Below are 21,647 nucleotides of genomic sequence, written 5' to 3'. Positions count from 1 at the left end.
CAAAGTCAAAATTATTTTTTCTCTCATAAAAGTTTACACTTTTTATGTCTTAAGAGATCTTTGGCAAGTCCAAAATCACTAAGATTTCCTCCTAAGTTTTCTTCTCACAGTTTTATGGTTTTAGCTCTTACATTTAGACCTATGTTCCATTTCAAGTTAATTTTTGTGGTTGATGTGAAGAAGAATAGAAGTGGGGGCTTTTGTTTTTGGTTTTTTTCACATATGGCCATCAGCTCTTCTAAGAACATTTGTTTAAAAGATTATCCTTTCTTCATTGAATTACTTAATACCTTTGTAAAAATCAATTGACCATATAGAAGTAGGTTTATTTCTGGACTGTCTATTCAGTTGCATTGATGTGTCTATCTTTATGCCAATACCATAATGTCTCAATTACTTTAGTTCTGTAATAAGTTTTTTAATCAAGTAGTCTTTTCAAAGTTGTGTTTTGATTAGTCTAAGTTCTTTGCATTTCCACATAAATTGTAGAATCAGCTTGTCAGTTTCTCTTAGAAAAGTCTGCTGAAATTTTGGTTGATATTACGTTGAATCAGTAGAGCTGATAACAATATTGAATCTTCTGATCTCTGCACACTTTGTATCTCTTCATTTACTTAGCTTTTTAAAATTTCTCTCAGCATTGTTGTTTTGTTTTCTCAACACTGTTTTGTCATTTTCAGTGTAAATAAATGTCTTACACAGCTTTTGTCATATTTAGCCCTAGGTATTTCACATATTTGATGGTATGGTGAATAGTATTTTTAATATCAATTTTGCTGGCATGTACAATTGCTATATACACATTACTAGTACAGAAATCCAATTGATTTTTGCATAGTGAGTTTGTATCCTGCAGTTTTACTAAACTCACTTAGTAGTTCTAGTAACTTTTTTCTGGATTCCATAGGATTTTCTACATAGACCAGGATTTCTCAGTCTCGGCATTATTGACATCATAGGATATTTAGCAGCATCCCTGGGCCCTACCCACTAGTTGCCAGTAGCACCCTCTGCTGCAGGTTTGACAACCAAGAATGTCTCCAGACATTGGCAATTTTGCCCCCCAGAGAACATTTGGCATTGTTGAGAATCGTAGCCATAGACAGTCATGCCATCTGCAAATGAAGAAAATTTTACTTCATTTTCAGTCTTGATGCTTTTTCTTCTTTCTTTTGTTTGCCATATTGCACTGGCTAGGGTCTCCAGTACAATGTTTAAGAATGAACATTCTTTCCTTGTTCTCAATTCTAAGGGAAAAACATTCCATCATCCACCATTAAGAATGATATTAAATGCAAGTTTTTCACAAGTGCCCTTTATGAGGTTGAGGAAGTTCCCTTCTATTCCTAGTTTGCTGAAAGTTTTTTTTAGAAACTGATCTTGGATTTTGTCAGATGCTTTTTCGGCATCTGTGAAGATGATCTTATGGTTTTCTTAGTTAATGTGGTAGATTACAGTGATTGGTTTTTGAATGTTAAATCAACCTTGTATTTCTGGGATAAATGCTACCTGATTATGATTTACTATCCTTTTTAAATATACTACTGGAATGGATTTGCTAAAATATTTGCATCTTTTCTGATTTTGGTATCAGAGTAATGCTGGCCTCAAATAATGAGTTGGGAAGTATTCTCTCCTTTTCAGTTTTCTGAATAGTTTGTATAGCATTGACATTATTTTTCTTCCTTAAATATTTGGTAGAACTCACCAGTGACACCATCTGAACCTGGAATTATTTATGTGCTTGTAATGTACTTTTTAATTATAAAATCAAATATTTAATAGATAGAAGGCTCTTCAGGTTATCTGTTTCTTCCTGAGTGAGCTTTGATAGTTTGTGTCTCTCCAGAAGTTTGTCCAATTTAACTTGTCAGATCTATTGGCATAAAGTTGATAATGTTTCCTTATTATCCTTTTAGCATGTGTAGATGCTATAGTGATGTCATATCTCTTATTACCAATATTGGCAATTTATATCTCCCCTCTTTTTTTTCCTGATCAGTCTGTGTAGATGTTTAATTTTATCCTATTTTGACTCCCAATTCCATCTTCTCAAGTCAGTGAAACTGTCAGGCTCTGCCTAGGCAGAGTGTTGTGGCCATGTATTGTGGCCTGGTAACTTTTACAGTTTACCTCATTTGTTTCCCTTCTTTCATGGATCTTTTGTGGCTGAAGTACAATATTTGAAAAACTTTGTTGCATATACTTTGTTTTTATTTTAAAGTTGTTTCTGGAGAAAGGGTAAATCTGGTTCCTTTTATTTCATGTTGGTCAGAAGCAGAAGGCCTCAACACTGTTTCCTACCTTACCATATTTATTTTAATGTCAAGTCGGTCCATGGTGCTTGACTATAGAAATTATTTCACTGTTACTTCTGGGAGTGAAAGAGGTATAAGGTCATTCATAACTTTTCAACTCTCAAATTTGTTCTTGGAGAGATATCCAGGTATTTTTTCCAAATAGCAATTTTCTAGGAATAACAGCAATACAGAAGGAATCCAGAGAGATAGGCAGAGGCATAACTAATAATTTCTCAGCTGTAAAGACCCAATATAATATTATTTGGCCAGTATTTCTTACTTATAACCTTTTAATCTCAGAGTTAAAGTCTCCTTATCAAGGAAAGCATGATAGTTTAGGCTTAGAAAGACTAGGTTGACTTGGTGGTGAGTTGTCACGTCCCGACTTGAGCTCTTTAAAAGAAATATTAGGAAAGAACTCTCTAACCCTAGAGGTTTGACACTTCACTCTCAAGACTAAAGAAAGGCATAGGTATGTAGACCATTTTTCGTTCTGACCCATATGACATTTCTGATGCTGTTACACAATACTCATGTTTTTCCCTTTTGTCTGTGTTCCAGGTTTTCTGTCTCAGCTGGTCTCTGACAAGCCCCTGACTGAATGCATCCGTGCTGGCCACTATGCAGCAAGTGTCATAATTAGGAGGACTGGCTGCACCTTTCCTGAGAAGCCAGACTTCCACTGATGAAAAAGCAGGAAACCGCAGCCCAGGAGTACAGACACTGCCCTGATGGCTTCCTGAGAATTCCCATATTAATAAAGAAGAAAATTAAATGCTACCTTTCCTACTATAATAATGTTCATCTTAATTTAGAGGGTACAGTAGTACGCACTAGAATCTTTATTCTCTCAACAACCTAAAATCGGAGGTTTATTTCCATAGTTTGATAGTGCCACATAAATGTCAATTAAACAGGAATATAACGTTTCAATAGAAATTTTGTTTCATTTTTATTACTTTGTAAATTCATGTGTACTTAGTAAAGTGATCATTTTTTTACATTTCTGCTTTGAATGCAGACGCAATTTAATATGATAGATTTTTTTAAGGAATTAAAGATAATATCAGTATATAAATCTTTAGCTTTTATACAAGTATATTTAATTCAGAAGTGTGTATACACATATATACACACATATGTTCATATATGTACCACATATATACATGATAAATGGTTAAATAAGGTACAGAAATATTTATCTTGCCAAGTTATGCCAAGTAATTTCTTCAGTGTGTACTCAAACATGTAATAAACTTTGGATAATTAAATAATTTGCCAAATTATAAGCTATATTAAATATTCAAGTCATAATCTTATATTTACTTATGGTACTCTGTAATTTGATACAAATAAAAACTTGTCATATGGGACTTTTTTTCTGTCTTTGCCCTGTGCTCCGCAAACTAAGGAAGAAAGATCATTGTTTAATCCTGGGTCCTGAAATAATATCTGTTTTGTTGATGGAGACAGAAAGAACAACATAACACATTGAAAAATAACTTAGTATTAGAGACCAGTAAGCCACTGTTTTAAGGAACACAAAATGGTATAATAGAACCTCCAGGAAATTCCCTGGCAGTCCAGTGGTTAGGACTCTGTGCTTCCACTGCAGGGGGCACGGGTTCAATCCCTGGTCGGGGAACTAAGATCCCACATGCTGTGCAATGCGACCAAAAAAAAAAAATCTCTGAAAAAAAAGAACCTCTGGAGTCAGACTTAATTACCTTGATATGACCTTGGGCAAATTACTCAGCCTCTTTGAACTTCAACTTCCTTTCTATAAAATGGGATCATAACCCCTATGTACAAGGTCATTGAGATAATTTGAGAGAGAATACTAAGTATAAAATGCTTGTTACCTGAAGTCTAATAAGTACCTACTATTGTTATCATTATGATTATTGTTGTTGAAGAAAAAAAAGATCATAGTTATAAAACTGAATTCAAACCATAGAAAAGCATTCAGGTTTTTGTTTCGTTTGTGTTTAAGTCAACTTTTAGGTCTCCTATGCTTGTTTATCTTTTTTATCATTATTGAGATATAATTCATATACCATAAAATTTTTCATTTTAAAGTATACAATTCAGTGGGCTTTAGTATATTCACAAAGCTGTGCAGCTGTCACCAATATCTAAATCAAGACCACTTGCATCACCCCAAAAGGAAACCCAATTCACTCCCCATTCTCTGGTAACCACTAATCTATTTTCTGACTCTATAGATTTGCCTATTCTTGATATTCATAAAAATGTGTTCTTTTGTGTCTTGCTTCTTTCACTTAGCATGTTTACAAAGTTTGCCCACCTTAGGACATTTTCAGTACTTCTTTTTATTGTCAAATAATATTTCTTTGTATGGATATACCATATTTTGTTTATCCATTCATGATGGACATTTCAGTTGTTAACACTTTTGGGCTATTGTGAGTCATGCTGCTATTAACAATCACATACAGGTATTTTATGTGGATGTATGTTTTCAGTTCTTTTAGGTATATACGTAGGAGTAGAATTGCTGGATCACATGGTAACCCTATGCTTAACTTTTTGAGAAACTTCCACACTTTTTTCCAAAAGGACTGCATCATCTTGCATTCTCACTAACATGGTTTGAGGGTTTCAATTTTTTCACACCCTTGCCAACATTTGCTACTCTCTGTTTGATTATAGCCATCTTGGAGGGTATGAAGTGCTATCTCATTGTAGTTTTAATTTGCATTTTCCTCTTACTAATGATATTATGTTTATTGACCATTTGTATTTTATTCTTTGGAGAAATGTCTATTCAGATTGCTTGCCCATTTTTTAATTGAGTGCTTTGTCCTTTTGTTGTTGAGTTGTAAGCGTTCTTTATATATTCCGGGTATAAGTCTTAGACATATGATTTACACATATTTTCTTCCATTCTGTGAGTTGTTTCCACTTTCTTGCAGGTATCCTTTGAAGCACAGATTTTTTTGTTTGTTTGTTTTTGTTTTGGCCATGCTGCACAACTTGTGGGATCTTAGTTCCCCAACCAGGAATGGAACCCGCATCCTGGGCAGTGAGAGCTCGGAGTCCTAACAACTGGACCTTCAGGGAATTCCCCAGATGTTTTTAATTTGTATGAAATCCAGTTTATCTTTTTTCTTTTCTTGTTTTCTTTTTGGTCGATTGTGCTTTCGGCTTCATATCTAAGAAACCATTGCCTAATCCAAGGTCATGAAGAATTACACCTATATTCTCTTTTAAGAGTTTTTTGGGTTTTGCTCCTACATTTAACTCTTTGATCCATTTCGAGTTTATTTTGGCATATATTTGAGTTGGGAGATCTAAATTATTTTGCTTGTGGCTATCCAGTTGTCCCTGTACCTTTTTTATTTTTCTCTTTTTAATTTACTTTTTTTGGCCACCCCTTGCGGCATGTGGGATCTTAGTTCCCCGACCAGGGATCGAACCCGTGCCCCCTGCAGTGGAAGCTCAGTCTTAACCACTGGACCACCAGGGAAGTCCTCCCTGTACCTTATTAAAAAGACTATTTTATCCACTACTGAATTGTCTTGGCACCCTTGTCAAAAATTAATTGACCATAAATGTAAGGTTTTATTTCTGGACTCTCAGTTCTGTTCCATTGGTCTATATGTCTGTATGTTATCCTTATGCCAATCCAGACTGTCTTGATTACTAGAGCTTTGAGTTTTGAAATCAGGAAGTGTGAGTCCTCCAACTTTGTCTCTCAAGGACCATTAGTTTAAGTGCTAGAGTATCTTTATCATATTAAAACTACTGCAGAATATCTTTCTCTTAGATCAGTAGGTGAGACACTAATAAACCTTTCCTATTCTTTTTTTGATAAGAAAATCCCTTACCCCAAGGCTATTGATCAAGTGCCACTCACCAGCTAAACTTTTATGACAGTTGCTATTATAGCAGGTTCCGAAGTATGCCTACTGGTAGTAATTAACATGCACACAGATCACGTAACTTTTTTTTTTTTTTTTTTTTTGGCTGTGTTGGGTCTTCGTTGCTCTGCGCAGGCTTTCTCTGGTTGCGGCGAGCGGGGGCTACTCTTCTTTGCAGTGCACGGGCTTCTTCATCGCAGTGGCTTCTCTTGTTGCAGAGCATGGGCTCTAGGCGCGCGGGCTTCAGTAGTTGTGGTGCACAGGCTCAGTAGGTGTGGCTCACAGGCTCTAGAACGCAGGCTTAGTAGTTGTGGCGCATGGGCTTATTTGCTCCGCGGCATGTAGGATCTTCCCGGACCAGGGCTCGAACCCGTGTCCCCTGCATTGGCAGGCAGATTCTTAACCACTGCACCACCAGGGAAGTCCCACATAACTTTTCTTCTGTTAAAAAAAGTCATTAGGTTGTGTATTTTGTTCTTGGGCTTATGGCATACTTTTTTAGTTCTCTGTTTTGGTAAAGGACAAAGGGAAAATAATGGCTAGCCTAGCTGACTGGGTCTCAGGAAAACTGCCTTTAATTGGTTGTTAGGCATTCTCCTCTCTGACCTAAGTTTTTCCATCTTGGAATGAGGAGTAGTCAACCTAGTCCCACTTTATAGCATCCTGGTTTAACAGATAGTTGAGGGAAGTCATACAGGAGGGGGGAAGAATAATGAAGTTGTCAAGAAGACATGGATTCTGGGCTTCCCTGGTGGCGCAGTGGTTAAGAATCTGCCTGCCAATGCAGGGGACACGGGTTTGAGCCCTGGTCCGGGAAGATCCCACATGCCGCGGAGCAACTAAGCCCGTGTGCCACAAGTACTGAGCCTGCACTCTAGATCCCGCAAGCCACAACTGCTGAAGCCTGTGTGCCTAGAGCCCGTGTTCCTCAACAAGAGAAGCCACTGCAATGAGGAGCCCGCACACCACAACGAAGAGTAGCCCCCGCTCACTGCAACTAGAGAAAGCCCACGCACAGCAAAGAAGACCCAACACAGCCAAAAATAAGTAAATAAATAAATTTATATTTAAAAAAAAAGACGTGGATTCTGACCTCAGGTTCCCTTCAAATAGTTGTGTAACCCTCTTATTCTATGTAATTCACAAAATGTAGATGCTTTGGTTGTGACATCCCTAAAGTATATTATGTACTAGTGGTTTTAACAAGGTTGCCTCTCTGAATGTGGGAAAAGAGGGTTCTTACCAGAGGAGTGAGCCACAAAGACTGAGGCCATTCATTTGTGTGTTACAGTTGGGTAAATCAGGTGGGCACAGGAGACTGATACTTCAAGGGGGAGCCTAGGTGATCTGGAGAGTTAGAACATTGAGGTTGGCCTAGTCTCAGCGAGTGATCAATTTTGCTTGAAAACTGCTTCCATGAGGTGGAAAAGAAGGTGGTACCAAACATTTGGAGACAGGCTGGATGCCCAAGTATTAGTATAGCAGAGTAGGAGAGAAAGAAAAAAGAGCAAGAGTGGCTATAGAGTTTTTTTCTAGTTTTTATATCTATCTTCATGATATGTACCTTTACGTACTGCTTTATTTCCTCGAATCAAAGAGTAACTTTCTTTTTAGATCAGAGTGAGAGAAATACATTCTTTATCTTAAATAAAGTCCAAGCAACCTTGGCTGAAAGCTATTATTCTTACCCATTTTGCAAAGCAAGTACTGTAATTCTTTACCCTTTCAAAAAGAGATGCATAATATAGATTGTCTTAGACATACACAAGCCTACAAAGAAAGCATATGTTCGGCTGGCAGTCTGATAATACCACCAGTGCTGAAATATAAAAACATGCACTTATTTCTGTTACTCCATTACCTTCAGAAAAAGTGTCCATTTAATAATATTTCCACTGGATAAAGTAGGTTTAAAATGTAAACAATTTCTTTATGATTCAGTAATAGTTCTATGTGCACGTCCTTCGCTTTGTGTCCCCTTGGTCAAGTTCTTGAACTGCCCTGAGCCTTGGTTTTCTCAACTCAAAATGAGGAAAATATATCCACCCCCAGTGAGAAAGTTAAGAGAATATGAAAGTAAAAACATTTTATGAATAGTACAATAAATTTAAATGTGAAGTAGTTTGATATTTTACAAAAACACCAAAGCAACCCAATGGGAAAAGGAAAATCTTTTCAATAGACAGTGATATTACAACTTGATTTTATTTTTACTTTTTATTGGAGTATAGTTGATTTACAATGTTATGTTAGTTTCAGGTGTACAGCAAAGTGAATCAGTTATACACATACATATATCCACTCTTTTTTAGATTCTTTTCCCATATAGGCCATTATAGAGTATTGAGTAGAGTTCCCTGTGTTATACAATAGGTCCTTATTAGTTACCTATTTTATATATAGTAATGTATATATGTCAATCCCAATCTCCCATTTTATCCCTACCCCTTTACCCCCTAGAAACCATAAATTTGTTTTCTACATCTGTAACTCTATTTCTGTTTTGTAGATAAGTTCATTTGTACCCTTTTTTTTGATTCCACATATACACGATACCATGATATTTGTCTTTCTCTGACTTCACTCAGTATGACAATCTCTAGGTCCATTCATGTACAACTTGATATCTTTATGGGGAAAAATGAACCTTTGGCCCCTTACCTTATACCATACATAAAAATTAAAGATGGATCACGGTCATAACATAAAAGCGAAAATGATTACGCTCCTAGAAGAAAACAGGAGAATATTTTCACATCTTGGGGGTAGGCAGAAGTTTCTTAGGACTTTGAAAGCACTAACCACGAAATAAAAAATATTGATAAATCGAATTCCAAAAAAAATTTATAAACTATTTGTTCATGAAGACAGCATTAAGAGGGAGGGTGGGAGGGAGACACAAGAGGGAGGGGATATGGGGATATATGTATACATATAGCTGATTCACTTTGTTATACGGCAGAAACTAACACAACATTGTAAAGCAATTATACTCCAATAAAGATGTTTAAATTAATTGATTAAAAATTTTTTTTATAAAGACACCATTAAGAATATGAATAAACAAGCCATAGGCCAGGATAAAATAGTCGCAACACATATAATGTCTAAAAAAGAACTTATATCCAGAATATATTAAAAACTCTAACTCAGTAATGAAAAGACAAAAGAAAATATATGAATAGCCAATAAGCACATGATAAAGTATTCAACATCATTAGTCATGAGAGAAATGAACATTAAAACCTCAGTGAGATACTGCATTAGAATGACTAAAATTTAAATGACAACACCAAATGTTGGAGAGGATGTGAAGCAGCATTGCCAGTGGGAGTGTAAAATGGAACAACCACTTTGGGAAAAGGCATGGAAGTTTCTTATAAAGTTAAACACACCTATTCTTTGACTCCAGCCATTCCACTCCTGGTATTTATGCAAGAGAAGTGAAAGCATATGTCCACATAAAGACTTGAATTCGAATATTTATAGCCTTTTTATTCATTGTTGCCAAAAGCTGGAAACTGGGTAGTTGTCCAACAGCAGGAGAAAAGATATAAAGTGTGGTATATTCAAACGATGGAATAATACTCAGCAAAAGAAGGAAATTACTGCTAATACAACATGAATCAATCTCAAAAACACTTTAAGTGGGTGAAAGAAGCCAAATACGAAAGAGTGCATACTGTAAGATTCCCTGTATGTGAAGTTCTAGAACAGGTAAAACCAACCTACAGTGAGAAAGACCAGAACAAGAGCTGCTTTGTGAGAGAGGAGGGAAGTGGAAACTGACTGGGAAGGGAAATGAGGGGACTTTCTAAGCTAATGGTGATGTCATCATAGGGGTTACACAGGTATATGCATTTGCCAAAACTCAGAGAATGTCCCACTTAAGTTGCATGATTTTTAAATCTCACACACACACAAACTAAGCTAATGTTGAACTCTAGTTAATGATATGCATATTGATAGATTATGAAGTGTATTGATGTCTTTAACTTGCAATGAAGTGCATCAAATAATAAGATGAATGGAAAGAGGGATGGTAAGATGGGTAGATAAGTGATAAGGCAAATACAAGAAAATGTTAATTGTAGAATCTACGTAGTAAATATAGGTAGTAAATAGTTGGATGTTTGTTGTATAATTTTCAATATTTCTGTACAGTTGAAATCTGTCCTAATGTTCGAAGAATATAAAGTACTTAAGTAGGAAAGCCTAATAAATTTTTTAAATTGAAGTATAGCTGATTTACAATATTGTATTAGTTTCAGGTGTACAGCAAAGTGAGTCAGTTATATTTTTTTAGATTATTTTCCTTTTTAGGTTATTACAAGATATCGAATATAATTCCCAGTGCTATACAGTAAATCTTTGTTGCTTATCTGTTTTACGTAGTTTGTATCTGTTAATCCCATACTCCTAATTTTACCTCCCTTACATTTCCCCTTAGATAACCATAAATTTGCTTTGTGTCTGGAGTCTTTCTGTTTTTTTTTTGTTTTTTTTTTTAATTTTTATTTATTTATTTATTTATGGCTGTGTTGGGTCTTCGTTTCTGTGCAAGGGCTTTCTCTAGTTGTGGCAAGGGGGGGGGCCACTCTTCATCGCGGTGTGCAGGCCTCTCACTATCGCGGCCTCTCTTGTTGCGGAGCACAGGCTCCAGACGCGCAGGCTCAGTAATTGTGGCTCACGGGCCGGGCCTAGTTGCTCCGCGGCATGTGGGATCTTCCCAGACCAGGGCTTGAACCCGTGTTCCCTGCATTGTCAGGCAGATTCTCAACCACTGCGCCACCAGGGAAGCCCAGTCTTTCTGTTTTGTATATATATTTCATTTGTATTATTTTTTAGATTCCACATATAAGTGATATCACATAGTATTCATCTTTCTCTGTCTCATTTATTTCACTAAGTATAATATTCTCTAGGTCCATCCATGTTGCTACAAATGGCAATATTTCATTTTTATGGCCGAGTAATATTCCATTGTGTATGGAATACACAAATGGGGCACTTGGATTGTTTCCATGTCTTGGCTATTGAAAACCTTTTCAACTTGATTGATGGCAGCATCTCATGAAGAAGATAAAAGACCACATGATACAAAACCCCATATAAATTTACTTCAAAGTAATTTTCGCATGAATTCCATGACAAAATTAGCCAGTCCTGGGCTGCTGCAGGGTTTCTTGGGGCTACCACAACCTCCAAGCTCCTCTTCTGAGTACACCCTCTCCTCATCCCCTAACCCACCTGACAATTGGAATATTCATGAACCACCTCTGCAAACACCAACCAGACCTCTTCCCATCCAGACTCCTAAACTCACTGCAAACTGCTTCTGCCTTCTCTGAGGCATCCCTTCTCCTGATCTCCTGATCTCCTCCTCTTATTCCCTTGACTTTCACAAAACCACTTTTTCCTCATTATCTTGCCTCTTTTACAGCCTCTTCTTAGTCTGCTTTAGGAACACCTCTGTCCTTCTCTTCAGTGTCAGGGAGCCTCCACCCCACAAGCTTTTTGTCACTCAGCTCCTCCTAGGTGTCCAATTTGACTGCCACGAATTCACCTATCATCTAATTACTCTCAAATCTCTGTTTCTAGCCCTGATCTCCTCCCAAGCTTTAGGCTCAAAACCTACAGGTCAACCCCTTGGGATATTCTGTAGACAAGTTGATTATCAAAACAGAACTCAACTTCTCTTGAACGCCCCAGCCCAGTCTATTCTTCCTACTTGTTCTATCTTCATTAATAGAAGTAATTCTTCCCGACTTTTCCCTTCCTCACCCATTTATCTGATTGATCACCAAGTTCTGTCAGTTCTACCTCTCCTAAATCTCTTCCTCACCTCCTCATTCTCTCAGGTGTAATTTAGACCTTTATCATGTCTAACTAATTTGCCCAACTCTAGTTCTTCCCCTTCATTAGTCATCCTCCCTCACCATGGGGCATGCCTTGCTAAAGAAGACACACAGTCATATTCCCTGGTCTGTTCAAACTCCTTGACCATCCACCCCTTAACCACTGTAACAGCCTTCCTACTGCCATCCCTTCTCATAACCCTTCACTCCAGCCCAAACATACCTTATAACTACACTCATGCCTCCATCTGGATTACTCTTTTCATACTGTAACTACTCAAGTTTAAAGATCCAGTTCAAAAGTCAAATCCTTTAAAAAGTTTTCTCTAAACCTCTCAGGCGATTAGTTGCTGCTCCATCTTTTCTATGTAGCTCCATTCTTAGAAGTCTGTCCCCTAAGCAAGCAAGAGAAAAGAGTACCCAGGTTGCCACAGTTGGACCGTCTTCTCTCCCCCTCCCCAGTCACATAATCTACATGCACATAAATGAAACGTGATCGTGTAATCTGGTGTAAGTTTTTATCCTTTGTAACTTTGATCCTTTTTGAACTCAGAAAAAGCTAAAGTGTAGGAGACCTGGAATTTGAGGACTGAGCTCTAGTCTAATCCCTGCACTGCCTAGCAAGTGAGGGGGGAAATGATCCCACCACTCTGAGCTTCAGTGTCTCTTCTTTAAAATGACTTGGAGTGAGACATTTGTAAAGACCTAGCACAATGTATAAATATGCAGTAGTTATTTATTCAACAAATATTCACTGACTGCTTACTAAGTATCAAGTAAAGTGCTAGGTGCAGGTATATAGCCCTCAATAAAAATGTGAGTTTGTTTTCTTGTAAATGTGTTTTAGACTTTTTTTTTTTTTAAATATTCTGTATAGTACTGTTTCCTCCCCACCCTGTCCTCCCTTGGCCAAAATAATTTTTCTCTGAATTCCTCCTTTAAGGTCTACTAGGTAGCATGGAGTGGTGGTTAACAGCATGAGCTTTAAACCAGACTTTCAAGGTTTGAATCCTGGCTCTACCATTTTTTAGCTGTGAGACTTTGGGTAAGTTGCTTAACTTCTTGATGTTTTGCTTTGTGTGTTGTTAAAGTACAATAATACCTATTCCATTAGGTTGTTATAAAGAACAAAACTGTTAATACATGTAAGTCTTAAAATGTTATCTGGCATTAAGTAAAGTGCTTAAGAAGTGGTAGCTATTATTATTTGCAACCTATGGTTCATAGTGTCCTCACCTTGCCATGAAAATCATTTCATGGCAAGGTATAAGAAAGCAATTAAAGACCTCATTTTTCTTTCTTTAAAAAATATATTTTTAATTTATTTATTTATTTTGACTGCACTGGGTCTTACTTGCGGCACATGGGATCTTCGTTGTGGCATGTGTGATCTTTTTAGTTGTGGCACGTGGACTTTTAGTTGCTACATGTGAACTCTTTTAGTTGCGGCATTCATGTGGGATCTAGTTCCCCGACCAGGGATCAAACCCGGGACCCCTAATTTGGGAACATGGAGTCTTACCCACTGGACCATGAGGGAAGTCCCCAAGACCTTTATTTTTCATTTATATTCCTTTAAATAACTCTGCTTAGAAATTTTCTTATATACCTGCACTGTCCAACGTGGTAGCTACTAGCATTATGTGACTACTGAGCACTTGAAACGTGGCTGATTGGAAGAGTAGGGCTGCAAGCAAACCAGATTTTAAAAACTTAGAGGAGAGACATCAGTGAAAATAACAGAGTAAGGAACACCTAAATTCTTCTGCGCTAAAAGTGCACCTAAAATCTGGCAAAAACTGTCAGAATCAACTTTTTCAGAACTCTGGACAGTAATCAAAAGCTTGAAGCAGCTTGGGGGACTTCCCTGGTGGTACAGTGGTTAAGAATCCGCCTGCCAATGCAGGGAACACAGGTTCGTGCCCTGGTCTGGGAAGAGTCCACATGCCACGGAGCAGCGAAGCCCGTGTGCCACAACTACTGAGCCTGCGCTCTAGAGCCCGTGAGCCACAACTACTGAGCCCGCATGCCACAACTACTGAATCCCGCGTGCCTACAGCCCATGCTTCGCAACAAGAGAAGCCACTGCAATGAGAAGCCCACGTACTGCAACAAAGAGTAGCCCCCGCTCGCTGCAACTAGAGAAAGCCTACGCGCAGCAATGAAGACCCAACGCAGCCAAAAATAAATGAAATAAATTTAAAAACAAACAAACAAACAGACTTCTCATTAGACTTGGAATAGAAAGGAACTTCCTCAACATGAAAAAGAGAATCTACAGAAACCCTAAGTTAGCGTCACATTTAATGGTGAAAAACTGAATAGTTTCCCCCTAAGATCAGGAACAAGATAAGGATATCTGCTCTCCCCATTTCTATTCAACATTATATTAGAGGTACTGGCCACTGCTGTCAGGCAAGAAAAAAAGAAATAAAGCAGCCAGGTTGGAGAAGTAAAACTGTCTATTTGCAGACAATACAATTGCCTATGTAGAAATCCAATGGAATTAGAAAAAAAGCAACTGAAACTAATAAGTGGGTTTAGCGAAGTTGCAGGATACAAGATTAATATATAAAAATTGCATTTCTGTATTCTAACAGTGAAAATGAGAAATTAAAATTAATAAAATGTCACTTACTAAAACATAAAATATGTGAAATACTTGGGGATAATCTGACAAAATATGTGAAAGCCCTTTACACTGGAAACTAGAAAACACTGCTGAGAGAAATTAAAGAAGACCTAAATAAAAATAAATGATAGACCTTTATGGGTTGAAGAAAACACTGTTAAGATATCAGTTGTCCCCAAGTTGATCTATAGAAGCTATGCAGTCACAATAAAAAATCCAGTACTCTTTTTTATGCAAACTGACAAGCTGATTCTAAAATTTGTATGGAAATACACAGGACCTAGAATAGGCAAAACAACTTTGAAAAAGAAGAGCAAAGTCAGAGGGTTTACATTACCTGATTCAAGACGTATTCTAAAGCCACAGTAATCAAGACAGGGTGGCATTGGCATAAAGATTGACAGGTAAATGGAACAGAGTCCAGAAATAGAACCATATGGATATGGACCAGTGATTCTTTAACAGCTTTATAAATATAATTTACAAGCCATACTATTCACCCATTTAAAATGTACAGTTCAGTGTTTTTTAGTAAGTTCATAGGGTTATGCAGTGATCCCCGCTATCTATGGAACTTTTTTTTGTTTTTTGTTTTGTTTTGTTTTGGCCACACAGCGTGGCATGCAGGATCTTAGTTCCCTGCCCAGAGACTGAACCTGTGCCCCCTGCAGCGGAAGTGCAGAGTCCTAACCATTGGACCGCCAGGGAATTCCCATCTATGGAACTTTTTTTTTTTTTTTTTTTTAATTAATTAATTTATTTATGGCTGTGTTGGGTCTTCGTTTCTGTGCAAGGGCCCTCTCTAGTTGTGGCAAGCGGGGGCCACTCTTCATCACGGTGCGCGGGCCTCTCACTATCACGGCCTCTCTTGTTGCGGAGCACAGGCTCCAGACGCGCAAGCTCAGTAATTGTGGCTCACGGGCTTAGCCGCTCCGCGGCATGTGGGATCCTCCCAGACCAGGGCTCGAACCCGTGTCCCCTGCATTAGCAGGCAGATTCTCAACCACTACGCCACCAGGGAAGCCCTATGGAACATTTTTGTCCACTGAAAAAGAAACCCTGTACTTATTAGCAATCGGTCCCCTTTTCCCCTGCTACCTTCCCCTTAGCCCTAAGTAACCACTAATCTACTTTCGTCTCTCCAGATTTGCTTATTCTGGACATTTGGCATAAACAGAATCATATAATATTTGATCTTCTGTGGCTGGCTTCTTTCACTTTGCATAATTTTTTCAAGGTCCATCTATATTATACCATGCATCAGTACTCCATTCTTTATGATTGCTGAATAATATTGTATCATAAGGATATATCACATTTTCATTATTCATTCATCACTTGATGGACACCAGGTTGTTCCTACTTTTTGGCTACTATGAATAGTGCTGCCATGGACATTTGTGTACAAATTTTTCTGTACATATGTTTTCATTTCTCTTGGATAGATATGTAGGGGGTGGAATTATTGAATATGTTTCACTTTTTTTTTTTTTAAACATCTTTATTGAAGTATAATTGCTTTACAATGGTGTGTTAGCTTCTGCTCCATAACAAAGTGTGTTTCACTTTTTAAAGGACCTGCAAAACTGTTTCCCAAAACAGCCACAAAATTTTACATTCCCACCAGCGTTATATTAAGGTTCCAGTTTCTCCACATCCTGACAACACTTGTTATTGCTTGTCTTTTTTATTATATCCATTGTAATAAAAGTGAAGTGGTATATCTTTTTTTTTAATTGTGGTAAAATATATATAACATAAAATATGCCATTTTAAGTATACAATTTAGTGGCATTAATTACATTCACAATGTTTTGCAACCATTACCACTATCTATTTCCAAAACTTTTCCATCACCCCAGTCAGAAACTCTGTACCCATTAGGCAATAAAATCCCATTCCCCTTGCTCCCAGCCCCTGGCAACCTCTAATATACTTTCTCTTGCAATTAATTTGCCCATTCTAGATATTTTATACAAGTGAAATCATACATTTTTTGCCTTTTTATCTCTGGTTTGTTTCACTTAGCATAATGTTTTCAAAATTTATCCATGGTACGGCACGTATTAGGTGTCATTCCTTTTTAGGGCAAAATACTATTCCAGTATATGTCTATACCACCTCTTGTTTACCCATTCACCTCTTGATGGACACTTGAATTCTTTCTACCTTTTGGATATTGTGAATAATGCTACAGTAATTATTATCATACAAGGATGTGTTTGAGTTCCTATTTTCAATTGCTTTGGATATATACTTAGGAGTAGAATTACAGGATCATCTGGTAATTGTATTTTTAATTTTTTGAGAAACCCCCAAACTGTTTTCCATAGTGGCTTAGCTATTTTACATTCCCAGCAGCAATGTGCAAGATTTCCAATCTCTCCACATTCTTATCAACATTTTTAATTTTCTGGTTATTGTTGTTTTTCAGTTTTGTTTTTATTATTATAGCCATCCTAGTAGGTGTGAAGTGGTATCTCATTGTGGTTTTGATTTACATTTCCCTAATGATTAATGATGTTGAGCATCTTTTCATGTGTTATCAACCATTTATAAATCTCCTTTAGATGAATATATTTTCAAATCATTAGCTCATTTTTTAAAATTTATTTATTTATTTATGGCTGCGTTGGGTCTTCATTTCCGAGTAGGGGTTTTCTCTAGTTGCGGCGAGCAGGGGCTACTCGTTGTTGCGGTGCACAGGCTTCTCATTGTGGTGGCTTGTCGTTGCAGAACACGGCTCTAGGCTCACGGGCTTCAGCGGTTGTGGCATGCAGGCTTCAGTAGTTGTGGCTCATGGGCTCTAGAGCACAGGCTCAGTAGTTGTGGCGCACAAGCTTAGTTGCTCTGTGGCATGTGGGATCTTCCCGGACCAGGGCTCGAACCCATGTCCCCTGCGTTGGCAGGCGGATTCTTAACCACTGCGCCACCAGGGAGGCCCCTAGAATCAATAGAATTTTTAAAACTGACCATATCAAGTATAGGTGAAGATGTGGAGGAACTGGGACTCTCATACACAGCTGGTTGGAATATGAAATGGTGCAACCACTTTGGAAAGGAGTTTAGAAGTTCCGTAAAATGTAGGATATATACCTACCACATAATCCAGACTTTCCATTCAGATATTTACCCTGCCAAAATGCAAGTGTATATCTATATAAAGACTTGTACATAAATGTTCGTAGCAGCTTTATTTGTAATAGCCCTAAACTAGAAACAACCCAAATATCCATCAACAGGTGAATGAATGAACAAATTTATATATATCTATAAGTACTACTTGTCAATAAAAAAGAATAAATTATTGATCTATTCAACATGGATGAATCTTAAAATAATTATACTCACTGAAAAAAGCCAGACAAAAAGGAGTACATATTGTGTGATTCCATTTATGTAAAATTCTAGAAAATGCAAACTAAACCATAGTGACAGAAATCAGATCAGTGTTTGCTTGGGAATAATAGGGTGATGGAGTGGGGAGGGATGGGAAGAATGGATTTCAAAAAGGCATGAGGGAAATTTGGTAGTGATGGATATGATCATTATCTTGATTGTGGTTATGGCTTTACAGGTATATATATATATATGTCAAAACTTATCAAATTAAATACTTCATATAGGTACATAGGTACATTTCATTATAAATCAATTATACCCCAATAAAGCTATTTTTAAAATTACATACGTGTTGATACTATAAAGTGGTACAGCCATTTTTGACAGGCAGTTGCTCAAAAAGCTAAATGTGGAGTTATTGTCTAACCCAGCAATTTCACTTCTACAAAACTATCCAAAAGAAATAAAAACACGTTCTACACAAAGAATGCTCCAGAGCAGCATTATTCAAAATAGCCAAAAATCAGAAGCAACTCAGATGTCCATCAACTGATCAATGGATAAACAAATATGCTATATCCATACAATGGAATATTATTTGGCCATAAAAAGGAATCAAGGACTGATAGATGCTACAACATGAATGAACCTCAAAATATTTATGCTGAGTGAAAGAGCCATCACAGAACACCACATATTATATGATCCCATTGATACAGAAAGTCCAGAATAGGAAATTCTATAGAGATTGAAAGTAGATGAGCAGTGGGCTAGGCCTAAGTGTAGGGGAGAATGGGAAGTGACTGCTTATGGGTACAAGTTTTCTGTTGGGGATGATGAAAAGTTCTAAAATTAGATTACATGATGATTGCACAATTCTATAAATATACTAAAAAACATTGAATCATATGCTTTAACATGTGAACTTTATGGTATGTAAATTATATCTCAAAAAAACTGTGAAAAATTACATATATGGCTGGCATTCTATTTCTGTTGGACAGTGCTGTTTCAGAGAAACACAGCTTGGTGCAAAATATGGGCCAAAGGTAAATAGGAGGACATAGTGGTGCTCATTATATGCCTTCCCTGCATATGTTAAGTGTTCTATGAATATTTGCTCATTGTTAACATAGGACAAATGCTGCAGGCAATAAAAATATATTAGAGGTAATTTTTTGACCCCAGGATTTTTTAAAACTATCATGTGTAAAAGATTTTAAATACTCCATTTACATTTGCTAAGCAATAATTAAATTCTCTAAAATCGGCTTGAATATACAAATTATATTCAAGTTTTGGATAGTTTTTAAGGATTTTTCTGTAATCGCTAAGGATGCTATCCCCAACTCTACCCGCCCCCCGGCCCCCCATCTACATTAGAGTTTCCTTTCCATCTTGTAGATTGCTGCCTTGGAAAAATTCAGACAGAAGCAAGTTTTCTAATCAAGTGCCACCTAATGGTGTGTCAGTATTTGGCTGTATCAAATCTTAAATCCACCAAACGAATTTTACTAAGTTTGATGCCAGAATCAAACCACTTTATAGGTCATAAGCTAAAAGCATGATGTCTATGTGAGTTTTGGGCATGATGGTGGCTGGTAGTTTATTTTTTCCAAAGGGGTGGAATTGTCTTCCACTTCTTCTTCAAAGAAAATGATGATTCTAAAATATCCTGCATAGAAAATAGAGATGAAAGCTTTGATAAACATAATGGTCCCACACACAAAGATGTCTAAGCCCTAATTCCTAAAACCTATGAGCATATTATGTAACATGTCAAAAGGAACATTGCCGATGTAATTAAGGTTGCAAACTTTAAAATAAAGATTATTCTATTTGATCTGGTGAGCCCAGTCTAATCACATGAGCCTTTACAAGCAGAGAACTTTCTCCAGTAGGAGGCAGGAGAGCTGAGGCAGAAAGAGAAGTGAGACAGACTCGAAGCATGAGGACTCAATGCATCATTGCTGGCTTTGAAGATGTAGAAGCAATGTGACAAGGAAAATTTAAGGAGCTGAGAGGGGCTCCAGGCTGACAACCAGACAGGAAACTAGCCCTCAGCCATACAACCACAAGGAACTGTATTTCACTAACAACCAAGGTGAACGCATAAGTGGATTCTTCCCCAGAGCCTCCAGAAAGGAGGCTGCTCACATCTTGATTTTGACATTTTGAGATCTGAAGGTGAGTACCTTGCCAAGCCCACCAGACTTCTTTTTTTTTTTTTTTAAATAAATCTATTTAAATAAATCTATTTAAATAAATCTATTTATTTATTTATTTATTTTTGGCTGCATTGGGTCTTCGTTGCTGCACGCGGGCTTTCTCTAGTTGCAGCGAGCAAGGGCTACTCTTCGTTGCAGTTCATGGGCTTCTCATTGCAGTGGCTTCTCTTGTTGCAGAGCATGGGCTCTAGGCATGCAGGCTTCAGTAGTTGTGGCACACGGGCCCAGTAGTTGTGGCTCACGGGCTCTAGAGCGCAGGCTCAGTAGTTGTGGCGCACGGGCTTAGCTGCTCCGCAGCATGTGGGATCTTCCCAGACCAAGGCTCGAACCCATGTCCCCTGCATTGGCAGGCGGATTTTTAACCACTGCGCCACCAGGGAAGTCCCCCCACCAGACTTCTGACTACAGAACAGTGAGATAATAAATGGGTGTTGTTTTACGTTTGTGGCAATTTGTTACACAACAATAGAAAACTAATACAAGAGCTATTGGAAAGGGGTTTAGGAGCCCCATGTGCTTAAAAAGTTCTTAAGGAAGGTAAGGGGGAAGGTGCTTAAATTTAAAAATTGGAAGACACATTCAGGGATATAAATAAAAACATTATGAGAAGGATTATATTATATCACAGAACCAGGGTTTGGGACTCACGGGTTGGCTGTGATATTGAGCTCTGCAGCAGGCATGGAACTGGCCTGATAGATTTAGCTACCGTTGTACAAATTCAGAAAGACTCATAGAATGAAGACAAGAAGTGGGACCCTTATTTATGCCTGATGTCGGGGGATTCTTTGAGAAAGTAACAACAATGGTACTACTGCTTTTTGCCCTGAACTTGTCATTACTGGAGTTTTCTACTTAACTCGTACAAAGCCAATCAGTCACACCTACCTCAAAGCATCAGTCCAGTCTTGTACTGGCCGAGAGTATGAACAGCTCTAAGATGAGGGCATACTTGGTGTCCTCCCTGGAAAAAAAGCCAGTCCTTTCAGGAAGTGAACATACAAGGCCTCTGTTCTCCCCTGAGGGGACAGGACCAAAACAAGAAACACATTTTTTTTTTCTATAGTACTTCTTTTTTAATGCATTCTTTTCTTTTCTTTTTCTTTTTTTTAATTTATTTTATTTATTTATTCTTTTTTGGCTGCATTGGGTCTTCGTTGCTGCGTGCAGGCTTTCTCTAGTTGTGGCGAGCAGGGGCTACTCTTTGTTGTGGTGAGCGGGCTTCTCACTGTGGTGGCTTCTCTTGTTGCGGAGCATGGGCTCTAGGCGCGTGGGCTTCAGTAGTTGTGGCTCGCGGGCTCTAGAGCGCAGGCTCAGTAGCTGTGGCACACGGGCTTAGTTGCTCCACGGCATGAAGAAACACATTTCTTGTCATCTGGCTTATTGTTTTCAAATCTCTCTTC

The 21,647-nt window shown here is 37.8% G+C and overlaps 1 protein-coding gene across 2 annotated transcripts in view; it reads left to right on the top strand.

Moving 5' to 3' along the window:
• Positions 1 to 3,519, top strand: part of ADK (adenosine kinase) — a 503,819-nt gene extending 500,300 nt beyond the window's left edge. Inside the window, exon 11 of one of the 2 annotated variants that reach the window (XM_061197296.1) lies at positions 2,862 to 3,519. In XM_061197296.1, the coding sequence (XP_061053279.1) occupies positions 2,862 to 2,986 (125 nt within the window). In that variant the 3' untranslated portion in view covers positions 2,987 to 3,519. The remainder of the gene's footprint in view (positions 1 to 2,861) is intronic. The other variant, XM_061197285.1, reaches the window with a different exon arrangement.
• Positions 3,520 to 21,647: the final 18,128 nt, after the last annotated feature.

The sequence above is a fragment of the Eubalaena glacialis genome, chromosome 1, assembly GCF_028564815.1.
Source record: "Eubalaena glacialis isolate mEubGla1 chromosome 1, mEubGla1.1.hap2.+ XY, whole genome shotgun sequence".
Lineage (NCBI taxonomy): Eukaryota > Metazoa > Chordata > Mammalia > Artiodactyla > Balaenidae > Eubalaena > Eubalaena glacialis.
Note: the sequence above shows the minus strand (reverse complement) of the source record. Positions and strands in the feature narration are given on the sequence as shown.